Raw genomic sequence first — 25,739 nt, 5'->3', positions numbered from 1 at the left:
AATACTACTGCCATCCTATAATGCAATGCAAGTTCAACTGTGTGGATAGCAATGACAACAACAGACAACAGTTAAAACAGCTGCAGCACAGTGTTTCCATGTAAATGGTACTGATAAAACTCTGCAGGGGTGCGAGTAGAAAGTATTGACACGCAGCATTGTCAGTGCTGCTAGCTAAATTTTATTTTGAAACTGCAGGAGTCATTGAGTGATGCCACCTATGAAAATCATGTAGTGTGTTTGCTGATAAACTGATACCCCTTTAAAGTCAGTCTGAAGCAGTAGCAAACTCAGTATCACAAAATTCAATTATTGTTAAAAGCTTGTTTGTTGTGTGACTGCAGTTTCCTCCAAAGGTTGTAGGGTGAACATTTACAGAGCTAAAGATATTCCACAACTTTCCATCTTTTCTAGTATTCTTATTGCACTTTTCTTCTGTTTTTCTGCATTGCTTTGGTTTCTTCCTGTGTTTTATCTCCCCTTGATGTGTTACAGGGTCTTTCCTGATGCATATTAGTAACTAATACTTTTGATAGAAAACAAATTTTGAAACTGTATGATAGTAATAATATATTTGAATATGGTATTCCTTTCTTTTCTTGTGTTAGTGGGATTTGAACTTCATTTTACATGGTGGATCTCTGTGCATAGCACAGTATATACGAAAATTATCGCAACTGTATACACAAGTATTTTAAGAGAATACTGCCTTATTGTTAAATTGTTGGGCTGTAACTCTGAAGGAAGAATAAAATATTTGAGATGATTATTACCTACATATAAAAAGTTTTATTTAAAAACAAGAAAACCTTTTAAGCCTCTAACATTCACATTGATATAATTTGTTGCTAATATTTCCATATGTTTGTGCTCGTAGTAGCAGGAAGACAAGAGTGTAGTATGGAAGCATAAAAATGAACAAAACTTACATTGTTTAAAAGGTACAGTGCCACATATAATACAGTTTTAATTTCATTACACTGAATAGCAGTTTTATTGAGTTCAGGTTTGTTCTTTTCAGATCTGTTCTTGTGTGGTCTTCAGTTTTTGCATTAGCTAGCACATATTTATGATGATTGGTTATCAGAGCACGTTTGAAATTACATAAAACAGTCATCATTGTACTGTATTATAGAAATGCTGGCTCAGTGACTGTATGAACTGAAAAATTCGCAGATTATTGTATCAGATAATACAGTGATGCTGCAAGTATGAACTAGGTAGGGACAGAAAATAGCACTACTCTTCATTTTGTACTGGTTACATTTGTTTCATACAAGTTTGAAAGTTGAGCAATCTCAACAAAGTTACATGGTCACCCAGGACCATGATTCAGTGGATGCAATAATCCACTGAAAACACTAAGTATACCATGATACACCAATAAAACAAAAGTTTAAAAGTGGAGTTCTTGGAAAACAGAGGACAATTCAGAGTGAGAAAGTACAAATCCTAAAGAGGAGGAGGTGTAGGTGTTGCAAAAGGCCAGTATGAGAAGCAGCAACTACTAAAATATACACCCGTAGCAAGATGCTAGCAGTGGCTGGAGTTTGGGTGTGAACAGTAGACAAATGGATGAGAGATGTGTGATTTTTGGTCAGATGCGTGGAGGAGTGGAAACTGTGCTTACCTTTTTATTTCCCCCTGTTTTTTCCAAAAAAGGCTATTTGTGAAATTCTAATGTGCTGTACTGGAAGTAAAGCAGCGTTTGATAGTGTTATTAATATACTTCACACCCATCTTTCACTGCAAGTTTAGCAGTTGTCGTACTAACATGTTGTTGTTGTTGTCTTCAGTCCTGAGACTGGTTTGATGCAGCTCTCCATGCTACTCCATCCCGTGCAAGCTTCTTCTTCTCCCAGAACCCACTGCAACCCACATCCTTCTGAATCTGCTTAGTGTAGTCATCTCTTGGTCTCCCTCTACGATTTTTACCCTCCACACTGCCCTCCAATGCTAAATTTGTGATCCCTTGATGCCTCAAAACATGTCCTACCAACCGATCCCTTCTTCTGGTCAAGATGTGCCACAAACTTCTCTTCTCCCCAATCCTATTCAATACCTCCTCATTAGTTATGTGATCTACCCACCTAATCTTCAACATTCTTCTGTAGCACCACATTTCGAAAGCTTCTATTCTCTTCTTGTCCAAACTAGTTATCGTCCATGTTTCACTTCCATACATGGCTACACTCCAAACAAATATTTTCATAAACGACTTCCTGATACATAAATCTGTATTCGATGTTAACAAATTTCTCTTCTTGAGAAACGCTTTCCTTGCCATTGCCAGTCTACATTTTGTATCCTCTGTACTTGGACCATCATCAGTTATTTTACTTCCTAAATAGCAATACTCCTTTACTACTTTAAGTGTGTCATTTCCTAATCTAATTCTCTCAGTATCACCCGACTTAATTCGACTACATTCCGTTATCCTCGTTTTGCTTTTGTTGATGTTCATCTTATATCCTCCTCTCAAAACACTGTCCATTCCGTTCAACTGCTCTTCCAAGTCCATTGCTGTCTCTGACAGAATTACAATGTCATCGGCGAACCTCAAAGTTTTTATTTCTTCTCCATGAATTTTAATACCTACTCCAAATTTTTCTTTTGTTTCCTTTACTGCTTGCTCAATATACAGATTGAATAACATCGGGGAGAGGCTACAACCCTGTCTCACTCCCTTCCCAACCACTGCTTCCCTTTCATGTCCCTTGACTCTTATAACTGCCATCTGGTTTCTGTACAAATTGTAAATAGCCTTTCGCTTCCTGTATTTTACCCCTGCTACCTTCAGAATTTGAAAGAGAGTATTCCAATCAATATTGTCAAAAGCTTTCTCTAAGTCTACGAATGCTAGAAATGTATGTTTGCCTTTCCTTAACCTTTCTCTAATATAAGTCGTAAGGTCAGTATTGCCTCGCGTGTTCCAGTGTTTCTACGGAATCCAAACTGATCTTCCCTGAGGTCGGCTTCTACTAGTTTTTCCATTCGTCTGTAAAGAATTCGTGTTAGTATTTTGCAGTTGTGGCTTATTAAACTGATTGTTCAGTAATTTTCACATCTGTCAACACCTGATTTCTTTGGGATTGGAATTATTATATTCTTCTTGAAGTCTGAGTGTATTTCGCCTGTCTCCTACATCTTGCTCACCAGATGGTAGAGTTTTGTCATGACTGGCTCTCCCAAGGCCGTCAGTAGTTCCAATGGAATGTTGTCTACTCCTGGGGCCTTGTTTCGACTCAGGTCTTTCAGTGCTGTGTCAAACTCTTCACGCAGTATCATATCTCCCATTTCGTCTTCATCTACATCCTCTTCCATTTCCATAATATTGTCCTCAAGTACATTGCCCTTGTATAAACCTTCTATATACTCCTTCCACCTTTCTGCCTTCCCTTCTTTGCTTAGAACTGGATTGCCATCTGAGCTCTTGATATTCATACACGTGGTTCTCTTCTCTCCAAAGGTCTCTTTAATTTTCCTGTAGGCAGTATCTATCTTACCCCTAGTGAGATAAGCTTCTACACCCTTACATTTGTCCTCTAGCCATCCCCGCTTAGCCATTTTGCACTCCCTGCCGATCTCATTTTTGAGACGTTTGTATTCCTTTTTGCCTGCTTCATTTACTGCATTTTTGTATTTTCTCCTTTCATCAATTAAATTCAATATTTCTTCTGTTACCCAAGGATTTCTAGCAACCCTTGTCTTTTTACCTACTTTATCCTCTGCTGCCTTCACTACTTCATCCCTCAGAGCTACCCATTCTTCTTCAACTGTTTCTTTCCCCCATTGCTGCCAATTGTTCCCTTATGCTCTCCTTGAAACGCTGTACAACCTCTGGTTCTTTCAGCTTATCCAGATCCCATGTCCTTAAATTTCCACCTTTTAGCAGTTTCTTCAGTTTTAACCTACAGGTCATAACCAATAGATTGTGGTCAGAGCCCACATCTGCCCCTGGAAATGTCTTACAATTTAAAACCTTGTTCCTAAATCTCTGTCTTACCATTATATAATCTATCTGATACCTTTTAGTATCTCCAGGATTCTTCCATGTATACAACCTTCTTTTATGATTCTTGATCCAAGTGTTAGCTATATGATTAAGTTATGCTCTGTGCAAAATTCTACCAGGCGGCTTCCTCTTTCATTTCTTAGCCCCAATCCATAATCACCTACTATGTTTCCTTCTCTCCCTTGTCCTACTGGCAAATTCCAGTCACCCATGACTAACATAGAAAACGAAATATGTTCGTCAGTGGCTATGTGGTGTGTGATCTCATAATTCTTACTTTCATGTTTTACTTTTATAGGGGTTGCCATATGTACTGTTATTAGGGGAGGATGCGAGCCATGCAACAGATAAGACATTAGGTTGGTGATGGGCTAGTGCAGTGCATTTCAAAACTGAACTTCAGAAAATCTTAACAGTGGAAGAAAAATGGCCTAATGAACTCTAGCCAAGAGTTGTTGCATAACAAAGTAATTCTTTAGTTGGTTCATCCTTTTTGGAGATGGCTGACAATTACATTGTATAGTTGGCTATTGGGGTAACTGAAGGGATTCTGGTAGCCCTGTATTTGTGCAGCAAACCAATATTTAGATATATTTTGCTACATATGCAAAGTTAAGAGGGAGGTATTGTTTCTTCTGGAACGAGCAGCCAGAGACAAATTGCCAATATTGTGTGTAGATGGTGTAACAGATTGAGGTAAAAGACAGAATTTATTTGCTTAATGAAGGGCTCAGGGAAATTTTGTGGTCAGAGTAACCACCAGTCCAGTTAATGAAAATATTTATAAATATAATTAGTAGACAAGACAGTGACAGTCATTGAACTATTCAAGGACACTGAGTGATGCCTGAAAAGGTGGACTTAAGAATGTAGCTTGGTTCTTGTAGCCCTAGAACACAAATGTTCATTGTCCAGTAAAGATGAATGTTACTGGCGAACAGGAAATACTGTTAATGAGAGAGGAAAAATGATTTCCTTTGGTTGGACACTGGAACTAGTAGAAAAGTTTTTTAACTTTGGACTAGATGGAGATGACTGTTTGCTAAAAAGACTGACCTTCAGAAGATAAGAGATCTGCTTTAACTATGTGGTACATTGAAATACACACTATTGGATCAAAAGTACCTGGACAACCCTATGTAATGCAGAATTGACAACTATGTATCGTGACCAATATATATCAAGAGATGAGCCTGTCAGTATAAAAGGTGGGGAATATTGTGTTGTCAATCAAGAAGCAAGAACACCAGAATGGGTCAGTCAGGAGAGCTCAATGATTTTGAATGAGGACTGGTCATTGGATGTCAATTGAGCTGTTTCCACCAGGGAAATTTCAACCCTTCTAAAGCTGCCCAAGTTAACTAGAGGTGTGATTGTGAAGTAAAGGTGGAAAAGAAAACTGCAGACTTCATGTGCTGACAAGAGAGAGACTGTCAAATGTGGCAGTGGATGGTAGCAAAAGGCGCGAAACAGTGGAATGAATCACTCGTGGGTGGCCAAGTTATGACTGCACAAAGGGAGTCAAGAAGAATGGTGTAAAATGGTTGAGCAGCCCCTCATAAGCCACACAGTTTGTCGAATACTTGGACAAAGTCACCTGCCATTGTGTGGTATCAACAGTGAAGTGCGGATGAGGTGGTGTCATGGTATGGAATATTTTTTATGGTTAGGCTGTGATTACCTAATTGAAAATGCTAAATGCAGAAGGATATGAACACATTTTACAGCACTGTGTACTGTGTAAAGTACAGGGAGTTTGGAGACAATGACGGTTTGTATCTGTGTGACAGTGCACCCAACATAGAGCAGCATCTGTGAGGCAGTAGATTTTGGACTATAACATTCCAGTGTGGACTGGTCTGCCCAGTCCCTATCTGAACCTAATGGAACACCTTTGGGATGAGTTAGAATGTCAGCTTCACTCCAGACTCCAGTGTATAGCATCACTACCTTCTCTAGTTTCAGTTCTTGAGAAAAAAAAATGGGCTACTGGTCCTCTGCTGATATTCTGACTTTTCGCTGAAACTGTTCCCAGCAGAATTCAGGCAGTAATAAAGGCAAAGGATGGACACACCCCCTTAGTAATACCCACTAATCATTGCTAGCTATTGGAAGATATTCTTTGATGCTTTAGAGAGTGTGTGCATGTGCGCACATGCACTCATACACACGCACACAACCTGTGCGCCTACACACAATGCGCGTGTGCGTGTGCATCCTTTTCAAAAAAATTTCTTCAAAAAGCTGGCAAAGCTTCATTTTATTCTTTTACATGTATCTGTTGACACCTAGTTGCTTCTGCTATTCAGTGAGTGGTCTGTCTTACTCCTAATTATTAATGTAGGACTTTCACTACTTGCCACATCTGCCACAGTGACTGTATTTGTGCATTTCAAATAGATATGTAAAATTACCTGAAAACCTCTAAGCCCTTGCAGTTGAACCAACAATACTCTTTAATCCAACTGAACTTCATGCTCTGGTGTTCTTCCTACATGTTGAGTACACCAAAATGTTGCAAGATAACCATATTTTTGTACACTTGATGTCTGATTTGGTTGAGCATCCTCTTCCAACTTTATTGAGAAAATGCAAGTTGTGTATTAGATACTCGCAGAATTACATTTACTCTAAAGCCTATGCCATCCCCCCCTTTTAACTTGCTAGTGAACATTGGACAGCAACTTCCTCTGACAACAACATTACCCTTGTGCATCGCTTGTTTGACAGTCATTTCTTCCACCACCACACAACTTTCTGCTACTGTGTGGTATCTGCTCTGTGAAATGATCAGTCTTTCAAAGGCTTCACGTTTAAGGGCTGTTAATGAAATTTTACTATTCTGTGAATATGTTTGAGTGACAGTCCTTTTTACTGACTATTTTGTCTGATAATAGATCACCTGTGAAGTACATAGGAAGGACACTTCCTCAACATTCCTTTTACGGTTTAGCAAATGGATTAACACATTCACATCCACCCTAATATGAACAATAGATTGTTGTAATTTTGTACAGTGTGGATAAAATTGAGAGGTTTATTGAGGTGGGAAACCATAATTTGCCATTGCCCTCTATTGAAATATTGTAAGAAAAGGAAAATGAAGCAAAAAGATTGAAAGTTAATGATGAATCAATAACTTTAACCTCCAAGGAATATTAGAAAGTACACGACAATATCAGCAGTGTGTTTTACAGTTGGTAGAAAAGATATAGAACTCTGATAAATATTGCATAGGCAGGGCAGTAAAGAAAGAAAGAAAGAAAAACAATAGGCCAAACTGTACCAAAAGAGAGGTGATAAGCTTTGAGGGTTGAATATGCTGAGAATAATTCATTGTTGCATAATACTTTTCTGCACTTTGCCTTAGTTTTAATACTTCTGGGACCTCCATGGTACAGCTTGACATAATGACATTGGTTGCTTTGTCAACATCTAAATTTATGACTTCTCTTTCCAGATGATAACCATGAAACTTAGGAAGCCATACACAACTGCATCCATGTGGTCTTCTGGTAAAATAACTTGCACTGGGGCAACAAGTGAAGAACAAGCAAAAATTGCAGCAAGACGTTTTGCAAGATGCTTACAGAAACTTGGTTTCAACACTAGGTTCAACAATTTTAGGGTAGTAAACGTGCTAGGCACATGTTCCATGCCATTTGCTATTAAAATAACAGCATTTTCTGAACGCTACAAAGAGACTGCTGAGTAAGTAATCGTTATAAAGTCATTGCCTTTATTACACATTTTCTAGATCTACATAATACTTTTGTATCTCATAAGACACACAAAAACTACAAGATTTCATAAATCCTAGTTGCAAATGTGACCATCCTAAGCTGTTGGATAAACTTATATTATACGCTTAGTACCCCATTTTTATTTAAATTTATTGTTTGCATTACAGTTATGAACCTGAGCTTCATCCAGGTGTTACATACAAGCTTAAACAGCCAAAAGCAACACTCAAAATATTTTCGACTGGTAGCATCACAGTAACAGGTAAGTGCTTCTCCATTACTAATGTACTTTGTACTCATATAGTTCGTCATTTTTCTGTTTTGGAGAATTGTTGCTTAAAAAAATGACACACATGTTGATTGTATGTTATTTGCAGCACACATTTTACATAATGTATTGCGCTCTTTATTTGTTTTGAAAACGGGAAATGGCAATATTCTTCACAATAACTTGTGTGAAACCACCTCAAATTATTTCATCTGTTTCTTGGCTTACATAAATTTGTGTACTTTACATAACTTGAAAATGAACATTTCCTGTTGGATTTATACAGGGTGTTACAAAAAGGTACGGCCAAACTTTCAGGAAACATTCCTCACACACAAATAAAGAAAAGATGTTATGTGAACATGTCTAGAAACGCTTAATTTCCATGTTAGAGCTCATTTTAGTTTCGTCAGTATGTACTGTACTTCCTCGATTAACCGCCAGTTGGCCCAATTGAAGGAAGGCAATGTTGACTTTGGTGCTTGTGTTGACATGCTACTCATTGCTCTACAGTACTAGCATCAAGCACATCAGTACATAGCATCAACAGGTTAGTGTTCATCACAAACGTGGTTTTGCAGTCAGTGAAATGTTTACAAATACGGAGTTGGCAGATGCCCATTTCATGTATGGATTAGCACGGGGCAATAGCCGTAGTGTGGTAAATTTGTATTGAGACAGATTTCCAGAACCAAGGTGTCCCAACAGGAAGATGTTAGAAGCAGTTGATAGACTTCTTAGGGAGCACGGAACATTCCAGCCTATGATTCGAGACTGGGAACACCTAGAACGACGAGGACACCTGCAATGGACGAGGCAGTTCCTCGTGCAGTTGACGATAACCCTAATGTCAGCGTCAGAGAAGTTGCTGCTGTACAAGGTAATGTTGACCACGTCACTGTGTGGAGAGTGCTACAGGAGAACCAGTTGTTTCCGTACCATGCACAGTGTGTGCAGGCACTATCAGCAGCTGATCAGCCTCCACGGGTACACGTCTGTGAATGGTTCATCCAACAATGTCAGTCCTCATTTCAGTGCAAATGGTCTCTTTACGGATGAGGCTTCATTCCAATGTGATCACATTGTAAATTTTCACAATCAACATGTGTGGGATGACGAGAATCCGCACGCAATTGTGCAATCACGTCATCAACACAGATTTTCTCTAAACTTATGGGTAGGCATTGTTGGTGATGTCCTGATTGGGCCCCATGTTCTTCCACCTATGCTCAATGGAGCATGTTATCATATGGGATACTTTACCTGTCCTGCTAGAACATGTGCGTTTGCAATTACAACACAACATGTGGTTCATGCATGATGGAGCTGCTGCACATTTCAGTCGAAGAGTTCGTGCACATCTCAACAACAGATTCAGTGACTGATGGATTGGTAGAGCGGACCAATTCCACAGCCTCCGCGCTCTCCTGACCTCAACCCTCTTGACTTTCATTTATGGGGGCATTTGAAAGCTCTTGTCTACGTAACCCCGGTACTAAATGTAGAGACTCTTGTGCTCGTATTGTGGATGGCTGTGATAAAACACGCCATTCTCCAGGGCTGCATCAGCACATGAGGGATTCCATGTGACGGAGGATGGATGCCTGTGTCCTCGCTAACGGAGGACGTTTTGAACATTTCCTGTAACAGTGTTTGAAGTCACGCTGGTAAATTGTTGCTGTGTTTCCATTCCATGATTAATGTGATTTGAAGAGAAGTAATAAAATGAGCTCTAACATGGAAAGTAAGCATTTCCGGACACACATCCACATAACATATTTTCTTTCTTCGTGTGTGAGGAATGTTTCCTGAAAGTTTGGTCATACCTTTTTGTAACACTCTGTATTTTTTAAATTTTTATTTCTATCTTGATGTGTCAAAGGCAGTACAAATTGCACACGGAACTCGAGGCATAAAATTGTGGACTGTTCATGGTCATATTGTCAACTAGATAACTTGAAATAGTTGCTGAAAGAAACACATTTGGAAAAATCTTGATATTTTATAACTTCATAATACACAAAATGTTTGAAATAATTCTGATCTGATGCACTTATTTAGTTTGATGTTATGTGATTTTACTTTCAAAATTGGTTTATTTTTACTAAAAACGGAGATAATTACTTGTTGCACTGATCCAGGTGGCGCCTTGCCTGCTTGCGATTTCCTAAATGAACATACTGCTATCTGTCGTAACCATATTTGTTCGCAAAGCAATATACAGTAATGTTGAAATACACAAGAATTGTTTTAATCATACATCGCAATATCGAATCTTCTGGAATCCACTGTTATTCATTCACTTTCCACCTTCAAAGATACCACAAAGGAAACAATGGTCATTGTCAGAAGTTGTTCACTGCATCTTCATATGTTGTATCACATCCTTCTGGATCTCCTGAATATCATAGGTTTTAGTAAAATTTCAGATACTCACTTCCTAGTGTGGAAAGAATTGACTAGAACAGGGACATCACATCACCGTACTTCTCTTTTGTTAGAGGGAGGATGGAGGTGTACAAAGATTTGGTGTCTGACAATGGGATGATGTTGATTTTTCTTATTACAACGCAGAGCTCTAAACTTGTTAAAATCCTCTGTAAATCCTGTAACAAACGGTTGCTGTGTTGTGAAGCTGAACCAACATATCATCTGCAGTCCGAATGACTTTCCAGTCACATCTTCTTTCTAGACGTGAGGTGATTAAGATGATACTTCGAATTGATAATTGTGTTGTGGATTATTTCATGAAAAGCATGAGATTTTTGACACTTTCCTCTAGCACTTCTGGCCGTACTCCTCAGTCAGAGGGCAACTTTAATTTTTCCGTCTTTTATGCCCTGTATAGATTGCCGAATGTATGGAATCTCAGTCCATTACAGTATGACCAACAACCATGAATTTTGAACAGTGGTTTCTAGTTCAAATATTTTCTGAACATCGGTCAAGCACACTGCAGTGACGTTCAGCAAGAATGTAGCAAATGCTTGCCCTGACATTTTCGCTATTTAAATTTTTACATTGGAGTTGTTCATTGTATAAAAGCAAGAAGTCCAATTTTGAAAAGATAAAAATGTTTTTCCACACTTTTAATGCAATACGAGACATAATTGTTTGTATGTGTAAAGTGTACCCCCCCTGCACACACACACACACACACACACACACACACACACACACACACACACACACACACCATTATAATAAAGCCAGAATAGCATTGTTCTGTATGTTGCTAACACTTTTACTGACAAAATACGTAACTAGACGTAATTCCTTTCAACATGGAACTAACAAAATTTGTAAGTGAGCAGTAATGTTAACTTTTGGTTTATTTCCTTTATTTCTAAATGAGTTTATGCACATGCAGGCATGAAAATAAAAGGTAACATAAATGGAATGAATATTATTTTCTTCGTACAACACGTGGCATTGTTTTTCTTATGTGGTATTTTTATACAACCCCATTGTTGATAAAACCGCTGTGCTATAGTCAATAGACACTGAAGGGAAAAAAGACAGTTATTAAATGAAGTCATACTGTTGGAAAAGGCAGGTAATGCATTTTCACTGACAAGTCCATTCTAGTACCCGCCTCAGAAGTCTTGACATAATGATGAACCATCTTGGGATCTTCCTGTTTTGTTGATTTGATTGCTATTCATCCTGCCTCATAGGCCTTCCTCTAAAAGTTCATAAGAGGACCATTTCTTCGTCCATGCTGAGACAAATGGAATGTGTGATGGACTATACTCCCAATGAAGGGCGAGCAACCACTCTTGCCAGAATGGTCTTGAGAATACTGGAAGTTGGAGAACAGCAAACAGCACCTTCAAGCCTCTAGGAACGTCCTTTGCTGTCGATTCATCACTTGTTTTCCTATAATGCTTAGGCCACCTTGCATGCGTATCAGTGATCCCAGGTCCTTCCACCATCTTTATTGCAGCATACCTTTTTGCATTAGCAATGATTGTACAGTTATTCTTTCGGAGTGTAGACTCTGTTGCAACACTTAATTTATTTTCTTGAATACACCAGAATACCTATCACGGAAGGAATGGCCTCTTAATAGAAATGCCCCCCCCCCCCCCCCAAAAAAAAAAAAATCGTTTATCGTGGACCAAACCCATGCAGAAACAAATAAATGAAAGATTCCGATTTTGGCATGGACCCACATGTGAGTAAAGTGAAGTGAAGTTTCTTTGTGGGTGGTTTAATCTTGTTGGTGAGATAGTCCAGTACGAATGTGCACATCTCGTTGGCCCCTTTTGTGGGCTGGCCATCATGATACCTGTTGTCTTGCAGGTCATGCATAGGAAATACATGTTCCCGTAGCTGCCTTTGGTAGAATATTTCCTGAACAGTTATGAGATGTAATGAAAGGCAATGCAGACTGTATCGTTGGACTAGCAGGATTCTGAGTGGTTTCATTGAGAAATAAAATTTGAGACTTGTGCACTTGTGAATAATTACCTCTCACTTGCTCCTGCTAATTTAACATTTTGTGATAAGTGCAGACTTCATTTTGACTTGAAGTTCTTTGCAGAGACTGCACACATGTTTGTGGCCTGCCAAATCTGTAGCCGAAGTTCTTATTGAAATAATTAACATAAAAGGCATATTTTACTTCAAGGTTTGGCTGTTCCTCTCAAAATAAATCATACCTTTTTTTAAGGTTGGGTCTTGTGTCCAAGTAATTTACTGCTTAACCCCCATAATGAGGTGTTTTGACAGAAAACTTGTGAATGTGGTCCTGTATTTCAGTGCAGATTTCATGTGACATAGTAGCATGCATCTTCTTATTGAATCCTCTCTTGCCCACTGGGGTTTCGCGTTTAGCAAGCAGCTTAGCAATCCTGAATACAAACTTCTGTGTTATTCGATGTTAACTAGTGAATACATGCCTACAGACATGCAGATGATTCTGATGTCCAGTTACAAAATATGTATCAGATTCACATTCCACTTTTGATCATTCTCCTCCTTGATTAACAGCCCATGGTCTTCACCATTTAATGAGACGCCATTCAATCAGTCTCGTTAGGTGGGTATCCTATTCATTTTTGGTTCCACAATCATAGAAAGCACTAAATATCTCCAACCTCTATTCTTCTTGCAGTTTAATGAAGCTGTGATTGCACCTGAAAAACACGCATACGCACGCGCGCGCACGTAGTTACATAGGTAAAATCTTTGTTAGGCACCCGTTAAGTAATCTGACTTCAGTATCAGTAATCGTTCCAATCCATTTTGTGGAAGTGGAATGGTTGGACAGATAATATTTAGGTAAAAACGATAATTTCCACCATACCTGCAGGGCAGTCCAATACTTCCCTGAGGAACATGTCCTGCATAGCTTGATAATATGCACAGCACAACCACCATATAGCATATATTTTCAGCAACAGCACTCAGTGTCCATCTAAAAAACAGAAAGAATGCGCTGGTCTTAACATCTGAAATATAGCAGTGCTCTCTGCATAGGTTGGTTGGCACTGATAGACATTCTGTATTGAAATACACTAACTGCAGGACTAATTTTCTTCTACATGGATACTCTGCAAATCACATTAAAGTGCCTGGCAGAGGGTTCATCGAACCACCTCCCCAATTCTCTATTATTCGTATCTCGTATAGTGCGCGGAAAGAAGGGAACACCTATATCTTTCTGTACGAGCTCTGATTTCCCTTATTTTGTCATGGTGGTCGTTCCTCCCTATGTAGGTCAGTGTCAACAAAATATTTTTGCATTCGGAGGAGAAAGTTGATGATTGGAATTTCGTGAGAAGATTCTGTTGCAATGAAAAAGCCTTTCTTTTAATGATTTCCAGTGCAAATCCTGTATCATTTCTGTGACACTCTCTCCCATATTTTGCGATAATACAAAACATGCTGCCTTTCTTTGAACTTTCTTGATGTACTCAGTCACTCCTATCTGGTAAGGATCCCACACTGCAGAGCAGTATTCTAAAAGAGGACAGACGAGAATAGTGTAGGCAGTCTCCTTAGTAGGTCTGTGACATTTTCTAAGTATCCTCCCAATAAACCACAGTGTTTGGTTGGCCTGCCGCACAATATTTTCTGTGTGTTCCTTCCAATTTAAGTTGTTCATAATTGTAATACCTAAGTATTTAGTTGAGTTTACGGCTTTTGGATTAGACTTATTTATCGTGTAACCGAAGTCTGAGTTTCTTTTAGTGCTTTTGTGAATGTCCTCACACTTTTCGTTATGTAGGGTCAACTGCCACTTTTCGCACTATTCAGATATTTTTTGAAATCGTTTTGCAGTTTGTTTAGATCTTCTGATGACTTGAACAGTTGATAAATGAGTCATCTGCAAACAACTGAAGACAGCTGCTCAGATTGTCTCCAGAATCGTTTATATAGATGAGGAACAACAAGGGGCGTAGAACAGTACCTTGGGGAATTCCGGAAATCACTTCTGTTGTACTCAAAGACTTTCCGTCAATTGCTACGAACTGTGACCCCTCTGACAGGAAATGACAAATAGTCGCGTATCTGAGACGATATTCCATAAGCAGGCAATTTCACTAAAAGCCGCGTGTGTGGTACAATGTCAAAAGCCTTCCGGAAATCCAGAAATATGGAATCGATCTGAAATCCTTTGTCAGTAGCACTCAATACTTCATGTGAATAAATAGCTAGTTGGGTTTCACAGCAACATTGTTTTCTAAACCCATGTTGACTGTGTGTCAATAGACCATTTCCTTTGAGGTAATTCATAATGTTTGAACACAATATATGTTCCAAAATCCTGCTGCATATCAACGTTAACAATATGGGCCTGTAATTTAGTGGATTACTCCTACTACCTTTCTTGAATGTTGGTGTGACCTGTGCAACTTTCCAGTCTTTGGGTACTGATCTTTCGTCAAGCGAACACTTGTATATGATAAAGTATGGAGCTAATGCTTCACCATACTCCCAAAGGAACCTAATTGGTATACAGTCTGGAGCAAGAGACTTGCTTTCATTAAGCGATTTAAGTTGCTTCACTACTCCGAGGATATTTACTTTTATGTTACTCATGTTGGCAGCTGTTCTCGATTCAAATTGTGGAATATTTATTTCATTGTCTTTTGTAAAGTCATTTTGGAAGGCTGTATTTAGTAATTCTACTTTGGCAGCTCTGTCTTCGATAGTATCTCCATTGCTATCGCGCAGAGAAGGCATTGATAGTTTCTTGCTGCTAACGTACTTCACATAAGACCAGAATCTCTTTGGATTTTCTGCCAGGTTTCGAGACAGTTTCGTTGTGGAAACTGTTATAGGCATCTCATATTGAAGTCCATGCTAAATTTTGAGCTTCTGTAAAAGATCGCCAATCTTGGGGATTTTGCATCTGTTGAAATTTGGCATGTTTGTTTTGTAGTTTCTGCAACAGTGTTCTAATCCGTTGTGTGTGCCGAGGAGGATGAGCTCCGTCATTTGTTAATTTATTCGGTATAAATCTCTCAATTGCTGCTGATACTATTTCTTTGAATTTAAGCCACATCTGGTCTACACTTATTTGATTAATTTGGAATGGGTGGAGATTGTCTCTTAGGAAGGCATCAAGTGAATTTTTATCTGCTTTTTTGAATAGGTATATTTTTCACTTATTTTTTTGAGGATTTGGGGATTACAGTATCCAATCTCGCTACGTCAACTCTGTGTTCACTAATCCCTGAATCGGTTTTGGTGCTCGTTATTAACTCAGTATTATTTGTTGCTAATAAGTCGTGTGTTTTCACAACCATTTACTATTCACATAGGCTCATGAACTAACTGCTCGAAATAATGTTTGGAGAATGTCTTTAGCTCAATTTTGGATGATACTTTATGCGTACCTCCAGAGTTGCACATGTATTTTCACCAACATATCAAGGTTAAATTAGTCACCACCAACTATTATTGTATGAGTCGAGTACATGTTTGAAATAGTTTGTTTTCCTTGAGCCTTTCAGCAGCTGTATCATCTGAACTGGGAGGTCGGTAAAAGATTCCAATTATTATTTTATTCCGGGTGCCAATACTATCTCACAGGAAGTATCTACTTAAATTTTGTGACAAGATAAACTACTTCTGACAGCAACAAACATGCCACTGCCAACCATGTTTAGCCTATCCTTTTAGAATACCTTTACGTTCTTCGAAAAAAAATTTCGGTAGAGCTAGTATTCGGCTTTAGCCGGCTTTCAGTGCCTATAACGATTTGAGCATCAGTGCTTTCTATTAGTGCTTGGAGCTCTGGTACTTTCCCATCACAGCTACAACAGTTTACAACTGTTATACCAATGGTTCCTGTATCTGTTCCTCCTGTGTTCAGCCTGCAGCCTTTGTGACTGAAGCCCTTCTTGTGTTTTCCGAGACCCTCTATCCTAAAAAAAACCTCCTAGTCCACGCCACACAGCCCCTGCTACCCGTGTAGCTGCCTTCTGCATATAGTGGACACCGGACCTATTCAGTGGAACCTGAAACCCAACCACTCTTTGGCACAAGTTGAGGAATCTCCAGCCTACATGGTCGCAGAACAGTCTGAGCCTCTGATTCAGACTGCTCGGCTCGGTACCAGAGATCCACAATCGGTCCTGTCGACTATGCTGCAAATGGTCAGCTCTGCTTTCATCTTGAAAGCAAGACTGGCAGCCATTACCACTTCTGTTAGCTGCTCGAATCTAGAGAGAATCTCTTCTGATCAAAAGTGACACACATCATTTGTACCGACGTGAGCAACCAGCTGCAGTTGGCTGCACCCTGTACTCTTCATGGCATCCAGGAGGACCCTTTCCACGTCTGGAACGACTCCACCTGTTACGCACATGGAGTGCACATTTGCTTTCTTACCCTTCTTGTCAGCTAATTCCCCAAGGGTGCCCATAACGCGCCTAACATTGGAGCTTCCAACTATCAATAATCCCACCGTCTACGATTGCCCAGATCTTGTAGGCTGAGTGGTTTCCTCTGAAACAGGACAGGCGACAGCATCTGGCTCAATGGCAGTGTCAGCCACAGACAGCACCTGGAACCTTTTTGTCAGACAAACTGGGGAGGCCTTACATGCGGCCGCCTGAAGTCTTTCACCGCCTGCTTCGCCCCAGGGTGACTTCGCACTCAGCCTCAGTGTGAGCAGTAACAAGGTTGGCCACCGGTGAGGACTGATCGGAGGACTCTGATATCACGCCCAGCCCACAACAGTGGTGCCAATCCACTGCAGCCTCAAGCTGTGAACCGAAGCCATCACGGCCTGAAGCTGAGAGCAAAGTGTCACCAACTCGGCTAGCATCCGCACACAACCATCACAGTCCCTGTCCATACAAAAGACCGTGGAAAACTAAACTATGCAGATAAATGGGCTATCGGCACATGTTGCACAACACTACTCTAGACCCTGACGGAAACACACGAACTTTGTCTAGTAATACGCAGATATTCGAAAACCTAACTAGCACTCAGGTGAAACTAAATAATTGGCCCCTGATTAGGAAGTTGTACTATGTCACAAAATCGATTTACTTTCCGACGCAAATGAAAACTTCGTCAATTGTAGCTATTAGATATTAAATTTAAATGCAGAAACTCAAGAAACTAAACTGTTAAAACACACAGATGATACAATAAAATTCGCTCCTGGTTAGGAACTTGTAAATGACAAAACAGCGGTTACTTTCCTGTTGCTGCATGTGTCGGCTATTGCTGCCTTCCAACATACAGTTACTAACCTGACAGCTGTGGTAACGGCACAGGTGTTGCCAGGACATGGTTCCTTTCAACACCAACACATGCATCTTTTATCTCAGAATGCAAAAAGAATTTGTCAATTTGACTTTGTGGCTTTCTTCAATGACGAGTGATTCAGTTACAGTTGCCTGAGAAGTATCTCACTTCTGTATTGTTGCTTAAATGAAGGCATAAAAATATGTGTATAATTTTAAAAATATATTTCAAATTCCATGAACTGCATAATGTTTTTGTAATAGAACAAGAGTAATATAAATATAGTAGAAAAGTTGTTGGAGAATATAAATACTGTGTGTGTGTGTGTGTGTGTGTGTGTGTGTGTGTGTGTGTGTGTGTGTGTGTGTGTGTGCAATTTTCTGTACATTGTTATTAAAGAATAGTACAAATCCAGTAAGATCTGTCTTGATTTTTTTGTAGCACCAAGTGTTGCTGATGTTCAGGCAGCCATAGAGCGTATTTTTCCTCTAGTCTATGAATTTCGTAAGGAGCGTACAAAAGAAGATTTACTTGCAATGGAGTGGAAGCGCAGAGGACAGAAACGGAAACGCAGTTACACGCACATAGAGATTGAAGAACCAGATGGTTTTGAGGACCCCTTGATGGACACAGAGGATGACGATGAAAATTATGACAGTGAAAAAAGCTGGGATTGAACTTCCAAATTTGTGGAGTGTTATTGAGAAAAGTGTGGAAAACTGATTGTGTAAACTCATATCATGGAAAGACTTGTGCTGCAGACTGAAGTGTGTTTGTAGGAAATACTTGATTGTATAAAGTGCATGTGATTTGAATTATGAGCAGTAAGTGTCCAGAGCATTTTCAAAAATGAAATGAGAAGTAACATTTTCATGTATATTGTTACTTTTAATTTACTTGCACAGTGTTAGAATGCCTTGAATGTGCTTGCTATAATACTCATTATTTATGACCGCATTTTTTTTGCAGTCTCATCACATCATAATGTTATTTATTTACATTGCATGTTAAAGAAATCACCTTTATAAATAAACTTGCGTAAGTTTTTTGCGGAATGCACATTTGTAAACTTTACTCATGCAAGTGTTTATCATTTGTAAGTTAAGAGTAGTTTATGGCATTCTGAGTCACAAAAGATGACTGCAGTTAAAAAATAAGTGGGAACAAAAATTATTTACATTTTGCAGAAAGTGTTTATAGTGTTGTTTGTGAACAAAAGATGTATTACTCATGTTGAAATAAATTGCTTCTGTACAGTTTTGAATGAGGCAATAGTGTGCAAAACATGTAATCAACCCTTGTACAAAGAAAATACAATCTATTATTAAGATTCATTTTATAAAGTAATTTGTGACTGAAATTTTGTTTTAGACTTCAGGTTGACGTGTACAATAAGGAAGAAGTGATTTCATTCAATGCATTGGTAACTGCAATAAATGTGACTGCCTGTTTCTGTGTTAACCAGTGCCAGTGATGTATTCCAAATATAAACTATTGTGTGTGTTCGTGGTGTTAAGTGTTTTCATTTTAATTGTTATTTAACAAGAGTTTTTTGTTACATATTTTACTTCAGACAGTAAGAAACAGGATGATATTGAAGAGTTTGTGATACAGCTGCTACTGCTAAACCATAACCGAAGTGGTTTTTGTTCCACCGCATTTGTGAATGTCTTCACTATTAGTCATTTAGTGAATTTTTGTATTTGTTCACCAGTTACTTAATAATATATCAATATATGCTGTAATTTCAGTTGGAGTTATTAAATCCCAGTTTTCCTTGGTGCAAGCTTGTATATGTAACAGCAGTTCCACAGGTTACTGTGTATGGGTGAAATGTGCTGTGGTTTATTCAACTTTGTCTGTTGGTCAGAGTTGCATTAGGGGTCCTGAAGCTGCTACTTGTTACAATGTGATACAGCAGGTAGGAATGTGATGTAACAAGATTGAATGAGGTGGAATTCACTCTCACTAGAGATTCACTCTCACTAGAATATGTAAAAAGTACTGCTACTACTACTGTTTCCAGCTCCGCAGACTCATTACAAACAAATCTGCAAATAGCTGTTGATTAACAGCTTTTTATTTGTTGATGAATTAGAAGTTTATTGCCTTGTTTAAAACCTTAGGCTAAACATACTTCAGTAAATACTTTTACGATTTTAGTTTCAAAATAACACTTGCAGTTTGCATCATTATGTCATAATGCTTTTTCATGTTTGAACAATCTACTTTTCATGAACATAAAATAATTAGTGAGTATTCCAATCAATCGCTGGATCAAACCCAGAGAAAAATAGTGAAGGCACTATTTACCAACCATAACAAATTGATTTCAGTAGTTTCACTGAAAGAGAGAACTGATATTTTCCAACTTCCAGATTACCAGTAACTCACAGCTTTCTGCAAAATGAGGCAGAAGTTTAGAGGATACAATGTTCAGTGAGGAAATGACTTAAGTTTCAAGAAGCAAGCTGTAGGGGTTGAATTGTACATGGTGTTTCAAAAACACTACTTCAAACTCTGGGGAAAGTTTCCTTACACCAAAACAAGAAGAAAAATTTGGTAAATGGGCTCAAAAATGTATACCTTAATAGCTAAGTGTACTTCGTCTTTGCTACTTGATACCTCTTCTATTGGATAAGTATGATATTGCAGTGCATGTGTTACGAACAACAGTACTGTGTCCCTTTGGACGTGCATGTGTGTGCGAAGGAACATTGCATTGTTCTTTTTAACAACACAGGCGTTGCAATATTGTATTTGTCCACCGATACTAGGCAGCAACTTTAATTTAAAAATGCCCTCCACTGTATGGGAATTATATAATGTGTAAAAGTACAGGTTGTGACACACAAATGAAGACATGGAAGTTTTGGTCTGGCCAGGAGTTGTGCCCAGATAGCCAAAGCATTTAAGGTGACAGCTTGCATAAGGCGGGAAATCTGGATTCAAGTCATGGTCCAGCACAAATTTTAACTGTATTATGAAAAACACCTTAGAACACCTTTTACCATTAATGAAGATATTGATGTCGCACCATTTTATTCACATTAAGACTACATTTCGAAATTTTGGCAAATCAGGCGTGCGCACACGCACAGTGACTTTGTCAGTGAAAGGAGAGAGAATCCACACCATAATTAAACCAATTTTTATCACATAGTAGAAAAATGTTTGATCTCTGCAAAAAATTCCTTTATAATTTTTGTATTTATGTTAAGAGGAAAAGTAGAATGAGTTTGTAACTTTATTTAAATGTTTACTAGTGCACACAAACTAAAGGCATTTTTTGCACAACTGCATTTGTATTTCTGGTCACACCTGTTGCACTTGGATCCAAAGACCAATTAATGACCAGATTTGACTAGCTTAATTAAAGACATAAAAATGCCAGTTCTCCTTAAGTTTTCAGTGTTTTGCTTTTTTATAAAAACTAAATATAACGAACCAGACATTTGTACAGTTCCAAGAATCAGTTATTAAAACAAAATTATTGAATTAACTAGTACATGTGGTGTTACCACGTATTGGAAAGGGTCGGTTTCTGTGTACAAATAATAGGAAAGTGCTTTGGCAGTTGATCAGAGAGAAGTCAATGGTGGAAGCTAGTAGCTTCTTACACTTTGATGCTTGACAGTGTTGCACAGCAAACTATGATTTTATAAATTGTGGTTGATATACAGCAGTAATGAGCTGACATGGCTTTTGGAAATAAACAAGTAGAAAACATCTTGTCTAGTTTAATAATTAAATGACCCATTGCCCAACTTTTGAAAACAGTTGGAGAAAGCATAGCTCTGAATTTGAACATTTTTTGGCTTGGAAATAAGGGACTGGAACCTCAATTAAACAAATTTGGAAAATACACTGACAGAAAAGAAACAAGTAGGTAGGTGTTTCTACAGTTCAGAGATGTCTATTCAAATTTTGTGCCACTTGTGCAAGAGTCACACTAGTAGTGCCACTGTGAGGGTGCGAATCAGATTTGCTTTAAATACATGCTGTAATGGTCGTAAGTTTCAGTTACCTTTGAGATTTTACACGGTGGGTTGTTAGTCAAGAATGCATTTAAGATGACACACATTATCAGTGCCTCACTGAGTTTGAACAAGCTTGTGTATTAGGGCTACAAGAAGCTGGATGTTCCTTCTGTGAAGCTGTAGAAAGACTTAGCAGGAATGTAACCATTGCACATGATTGCTGGCAGCAGTGGTCACAAGAAGACCGGGTCCCCGATGGCCATGTGATACTACCGAGAGGACAGACATTCGTGTTCGGTGTACAGCTGTGGTGCATCATGCTGCAGTTTGAGCTGCAATTGGCACTACACAACAAACTGTTGCAAGTCAATTACTTCAAGAAGTGCTCTGAGGCAGATGCCCTGTAGTGTGCATTCCACTGACCTCAAACTGTCGTCATTTGTGACTTCAGTTGTGTCCAATGAGAACTCATTGGAGGGCTGTTGTGTATTCTAATGAAAGCTGTTTCTGCCCCAGTGCCAGTGATGGCCATGTGCTGGTTTGGAGAAGGCCAGTTGAGTGTCCGCAACCAACCTGTCTGCACATTGGATCTACACCTGGAGTTATGGTCTTGGGGTGCAATTTTGTATGACTGCAGTAGCATTCTCATGGTTATCTCACGCACCCTGATTGCAAATTTGTACGTCAGTAGGGTGACTTGACTTGTGCTGCTACTCATGAACATCATTCCAGGTGGTGGTTCCCAACAGGATGACACTTGCCTGCATAGTGCTGTTGTAAACCAAGGCGCTCTACAGAGAGTCAAGTGCCTTGGCCTCCTTGATCACCAGATCTATCTCCAGTCAAGCTCATATTGGACATCATTAGACAACAATTCAAGCATCATCCACAACAAACATTAACCATCCCTGTGTTGACCCACCAAGTGCATCAGGCATGGAACAGCATTTCAAAAAGTGATGTCCAGCACCCTTACAACACAGTGCGCGCACATTTACATGTTTGCATTCAACATTCTTGTGGTTACATCAATTACTAATGTACCAGCATTTCACATTTGCAATGGCTTGTCTTGTGCTTACATTAACCTGTGATCTTGCAGTGTTAATCCCTTGAATATGTTAGCTAGAGAAGTGTAGCCCCAAAATTTGATTGCTCCACATTAATAATTTTTTGGTGTTGCAATTTTTTTTATCACTGTATAAAGTATGTATGGGATTTGTTGAATTTTCATTCAATGGGAAATATAAAAGTTCCTTGTGCATCTGAAATAACTCTGCATACAGTGTCCATGACTTAGTCTCTTTAGAGTGTTCTGAACCTAATACTGATCCTGGCTCGAAAAATTGATATACACGGAACAAACCCACTATCACTTGTCTAGGTAATATTTTGTTCTATTTCCTTTGTGTCATCCATAATAACATGTTCGCAAAATAACCATTATTGAACTAACATTCACTTCAGCGCTAAAAGTTCAATATGGCACAGTGCATGTGACAGAATAGAAAAATGATGCTGTTGACAAGTGAATTAGGTGATAGTCGCCTAGCTACTGCATATCTCCCCATTCTGTGGCTTCTTAGCTCTGTGCTGCTCTGGTAAGAATTAACCATAATGCTGGCTTTTGTGTAACTGTGTAAGAGAACGTAAGACTGTTCCAGCAAGTCTTTGAAACTTCCTGACGTCAAAACTTTGTACTGCGATGGATCTCAAACCTGGACTTCACCTTTCCCAGAGCAGTTGCTCTTCCCAACTGAGTTATCCAGCACAACTTGTGATTTTGTTCAATTCTGACAGCACCTGTCTCCTACTTTCCAAATTTAACAAACATTTCTACACACCTTGTGGGTCTAGCCCACCTCGAAGAGAGTACTGCAGGAAAAAGGCACAGCCTCAGCATCGGGGATTATTTCCAAAATGAATCTTTGCTCTGCAGCCGAATATGCGCTATTTTGAAAATCCCTGGTGGATTAAAACTGTGCCACACCAGGATTCAAATACGGAACCTTGCCTTTTGTGGACATTCATTTTATTGGTGAAGTCATACTGGCATGGCGTGCAACCTGTTCTCGCAACTACATTTCTGGCAGCCACTCTGCATTGGAATCTGCCAGGAAGTTCCAATATAGCATAAGCATAGATTCACTGCAAAACCAATCCCTTATATTACAGAGAAGCAGCTTGACAATAGCCTTTCTTCCCGGAATGCTACTCCAGAAAATATACGGGAGATATTCTGTGAAGACCGAAAAGGAGAGAAGTCTGGCAAATTGGAGCTGTGGGTTTAGACCTTGAGACATGTGTGAATAAATAATTCAATCAGAGCACTGTCTGAAAAATGCAAGGTTCAGGTCCCAATCTTGCACAGGTTTAATCTGCCACGATCTTTCAGATTATTGAACACTCCACTGAAGGGTGAAAGAGATTGAGGGGTTATCATGCTAAAGGGGCTCAGTAACAAAATGAACATTCTCAGTTATTCAGAATAAACTTTATTCTAATAACAAGAACCTAAATATGCACTAACTCCACATTAACACTTGCTGGAAGACTTTAGGAAAGGAAGTTATCACTTGGCATGATCCATAAATAACAAATAAACACTGACTTTTCTAAATAAATTTGTACTGAAATGCTAAACAGGCTAAGTCCACAAAGCAAGTTCTGCGATTTTTGTACCTCTTGCACCTCAGGTAGGTATTCCTTCATACCTCTGAGGTCTCTTTTTTTTCCTCTCTGATTACAATTCTTTTGCACCAGTGACCTCGCTGAATGCGATTATTTTGAAATCTTCACTACACCACGCTTTTCCAACACACACACACACACACACACACATTATTTCTCATCCTGTTTCACCAAATGCCTTTTTGTATCTTAATTACCTCAGGTGTTGTGGTTTTAATCAATGAGGCAGAACTTACATTAACCCTAATTGTGTTAATGATAATATCAGCTGCTGGTTGAAAGTCCATAAATAATTGCCTTTCATCTGAACAAATTTAAATTGTTACTTATTGCACGGTGGTGTTATGGGGGAGTGCACTTTCATAGAAAATGAATCTGCTCTGTCTCCTTCAGACCAACACGCACGAGGTTGCAAGTGTGCAATACTTCTGCTTATGAGGAAAATGGAAAGTGCCATAACATGATTTATGAGAAGCTTCACTTGGTGGAAAAGGGGTCAAAATAAGTGAACATGTGTCGTTTTATCTGTAGATACTTGACTATTTTTGGGAAAACAATGGTCAATGTTTTTGAGGTACTCTGTGTGCCTTTCAGTGAGATAACAGTGGCTCGAATTGCGATATCCTACTTTGTGCTCCTTCAAAACTTGATTTTTTTTATTTTATATTATTTTTTAAAATGTTGTCCTTATTTGTCTACTAATTATATTTCTGTTGAATGAATTAAAAAAATAACACAATTATCTGAAATTGCTTTCAGTGAAGTCCCTGTTGTGTATCTTGATCGTAATCAATTACAAATGCCAGTTTTCAAAAAAATGATCCATTATGTGAGGTTTGCAACAAAACTATTGCTGATGCATGAAATCTTCAGCAATGTTAACGATATTTCTTTCCAGAGTGAGATTCATATGAAGAAATGTCACTGTGGCAAACCAGCCTGCGAATGACACTCGTGCTATTCGGAGTTTCAATGTTTAGAATGTTTCTAAAATCAGTATCATCCAAGGGAATACACCATATCTTCCTGAAGAATAAAATATAAGAATTAAGAGTTGATATAAGAAGGAAATATAAAAATACTAGAATTTTAAAAAATTCTAAACCCCTGGAAATTCCACACAGACATATAATAAATTATGACAGTTATTGTGAACCCAGTTGTAATTTTACAATTAATATAATGCAGTTGTATCCCCTAACTGATTAGAAACATTCTTGTAGTAACCTTATGTGTACAAAGGTACATAAATGAAAAAAACAACAGTAATCGGGTTTCGAACACAGGATGCTAAAGTGGAAGGCTGTGGCACTAGCCGCTGTGCC

The 25,739-nt window shown here is 38.8% G+C and overlaps 1 protein-coding gene across 1 annotated transcript in view; it reads left to right on the top strand.

The window, feature by feature from the left end:
• Positions 1-19,488, top strand: part of LOC126335475 (TATA box-binding protein-like 1) — a 45,623-nt gene extending 26,135 nt beyond the window's left edge. The window contains exons 3-5 of the mRNA XM_049998792.1: positions 7,476-7,726; positions 7,926-8,020; positions 18,185-19,488. Coding sequence (XP_049854749.1) covers positions 7,476-7,726; positions 7,926-8,020; positions 18,185-18,420 — 582 coding nt within the window. The 3' untranslated portion in view covers positions 18,421-19,488. The remainder of the gene's footprint in view (positions 1-7,475; positions 7,727-7,925; positions 8,021-18,184) is intronic.
• Positions 19,489-25,739: the final 6,251 nt, after the last annotated feature.

Source organism: Schistocerca gregaria, chromosome 2 (assembly GCF_023897955.1).
Source record: "Schistocerca gregaria isolate iqSchGreg1 chromosome 2, iqSchGreg1.2, whole genome shotgun sequence".
Classification (NCBI taxonomy): Eukaryota; Metazoa; Arthropoda; class Insecta; order Orthoptera; family Acrididae; genus Schistocerca; species Schistocerca gregaria.
Note: the sequence above shows the minus strand (reverse complement) of the source record. Positions and strands in the feature narration are given on the sequence as shown.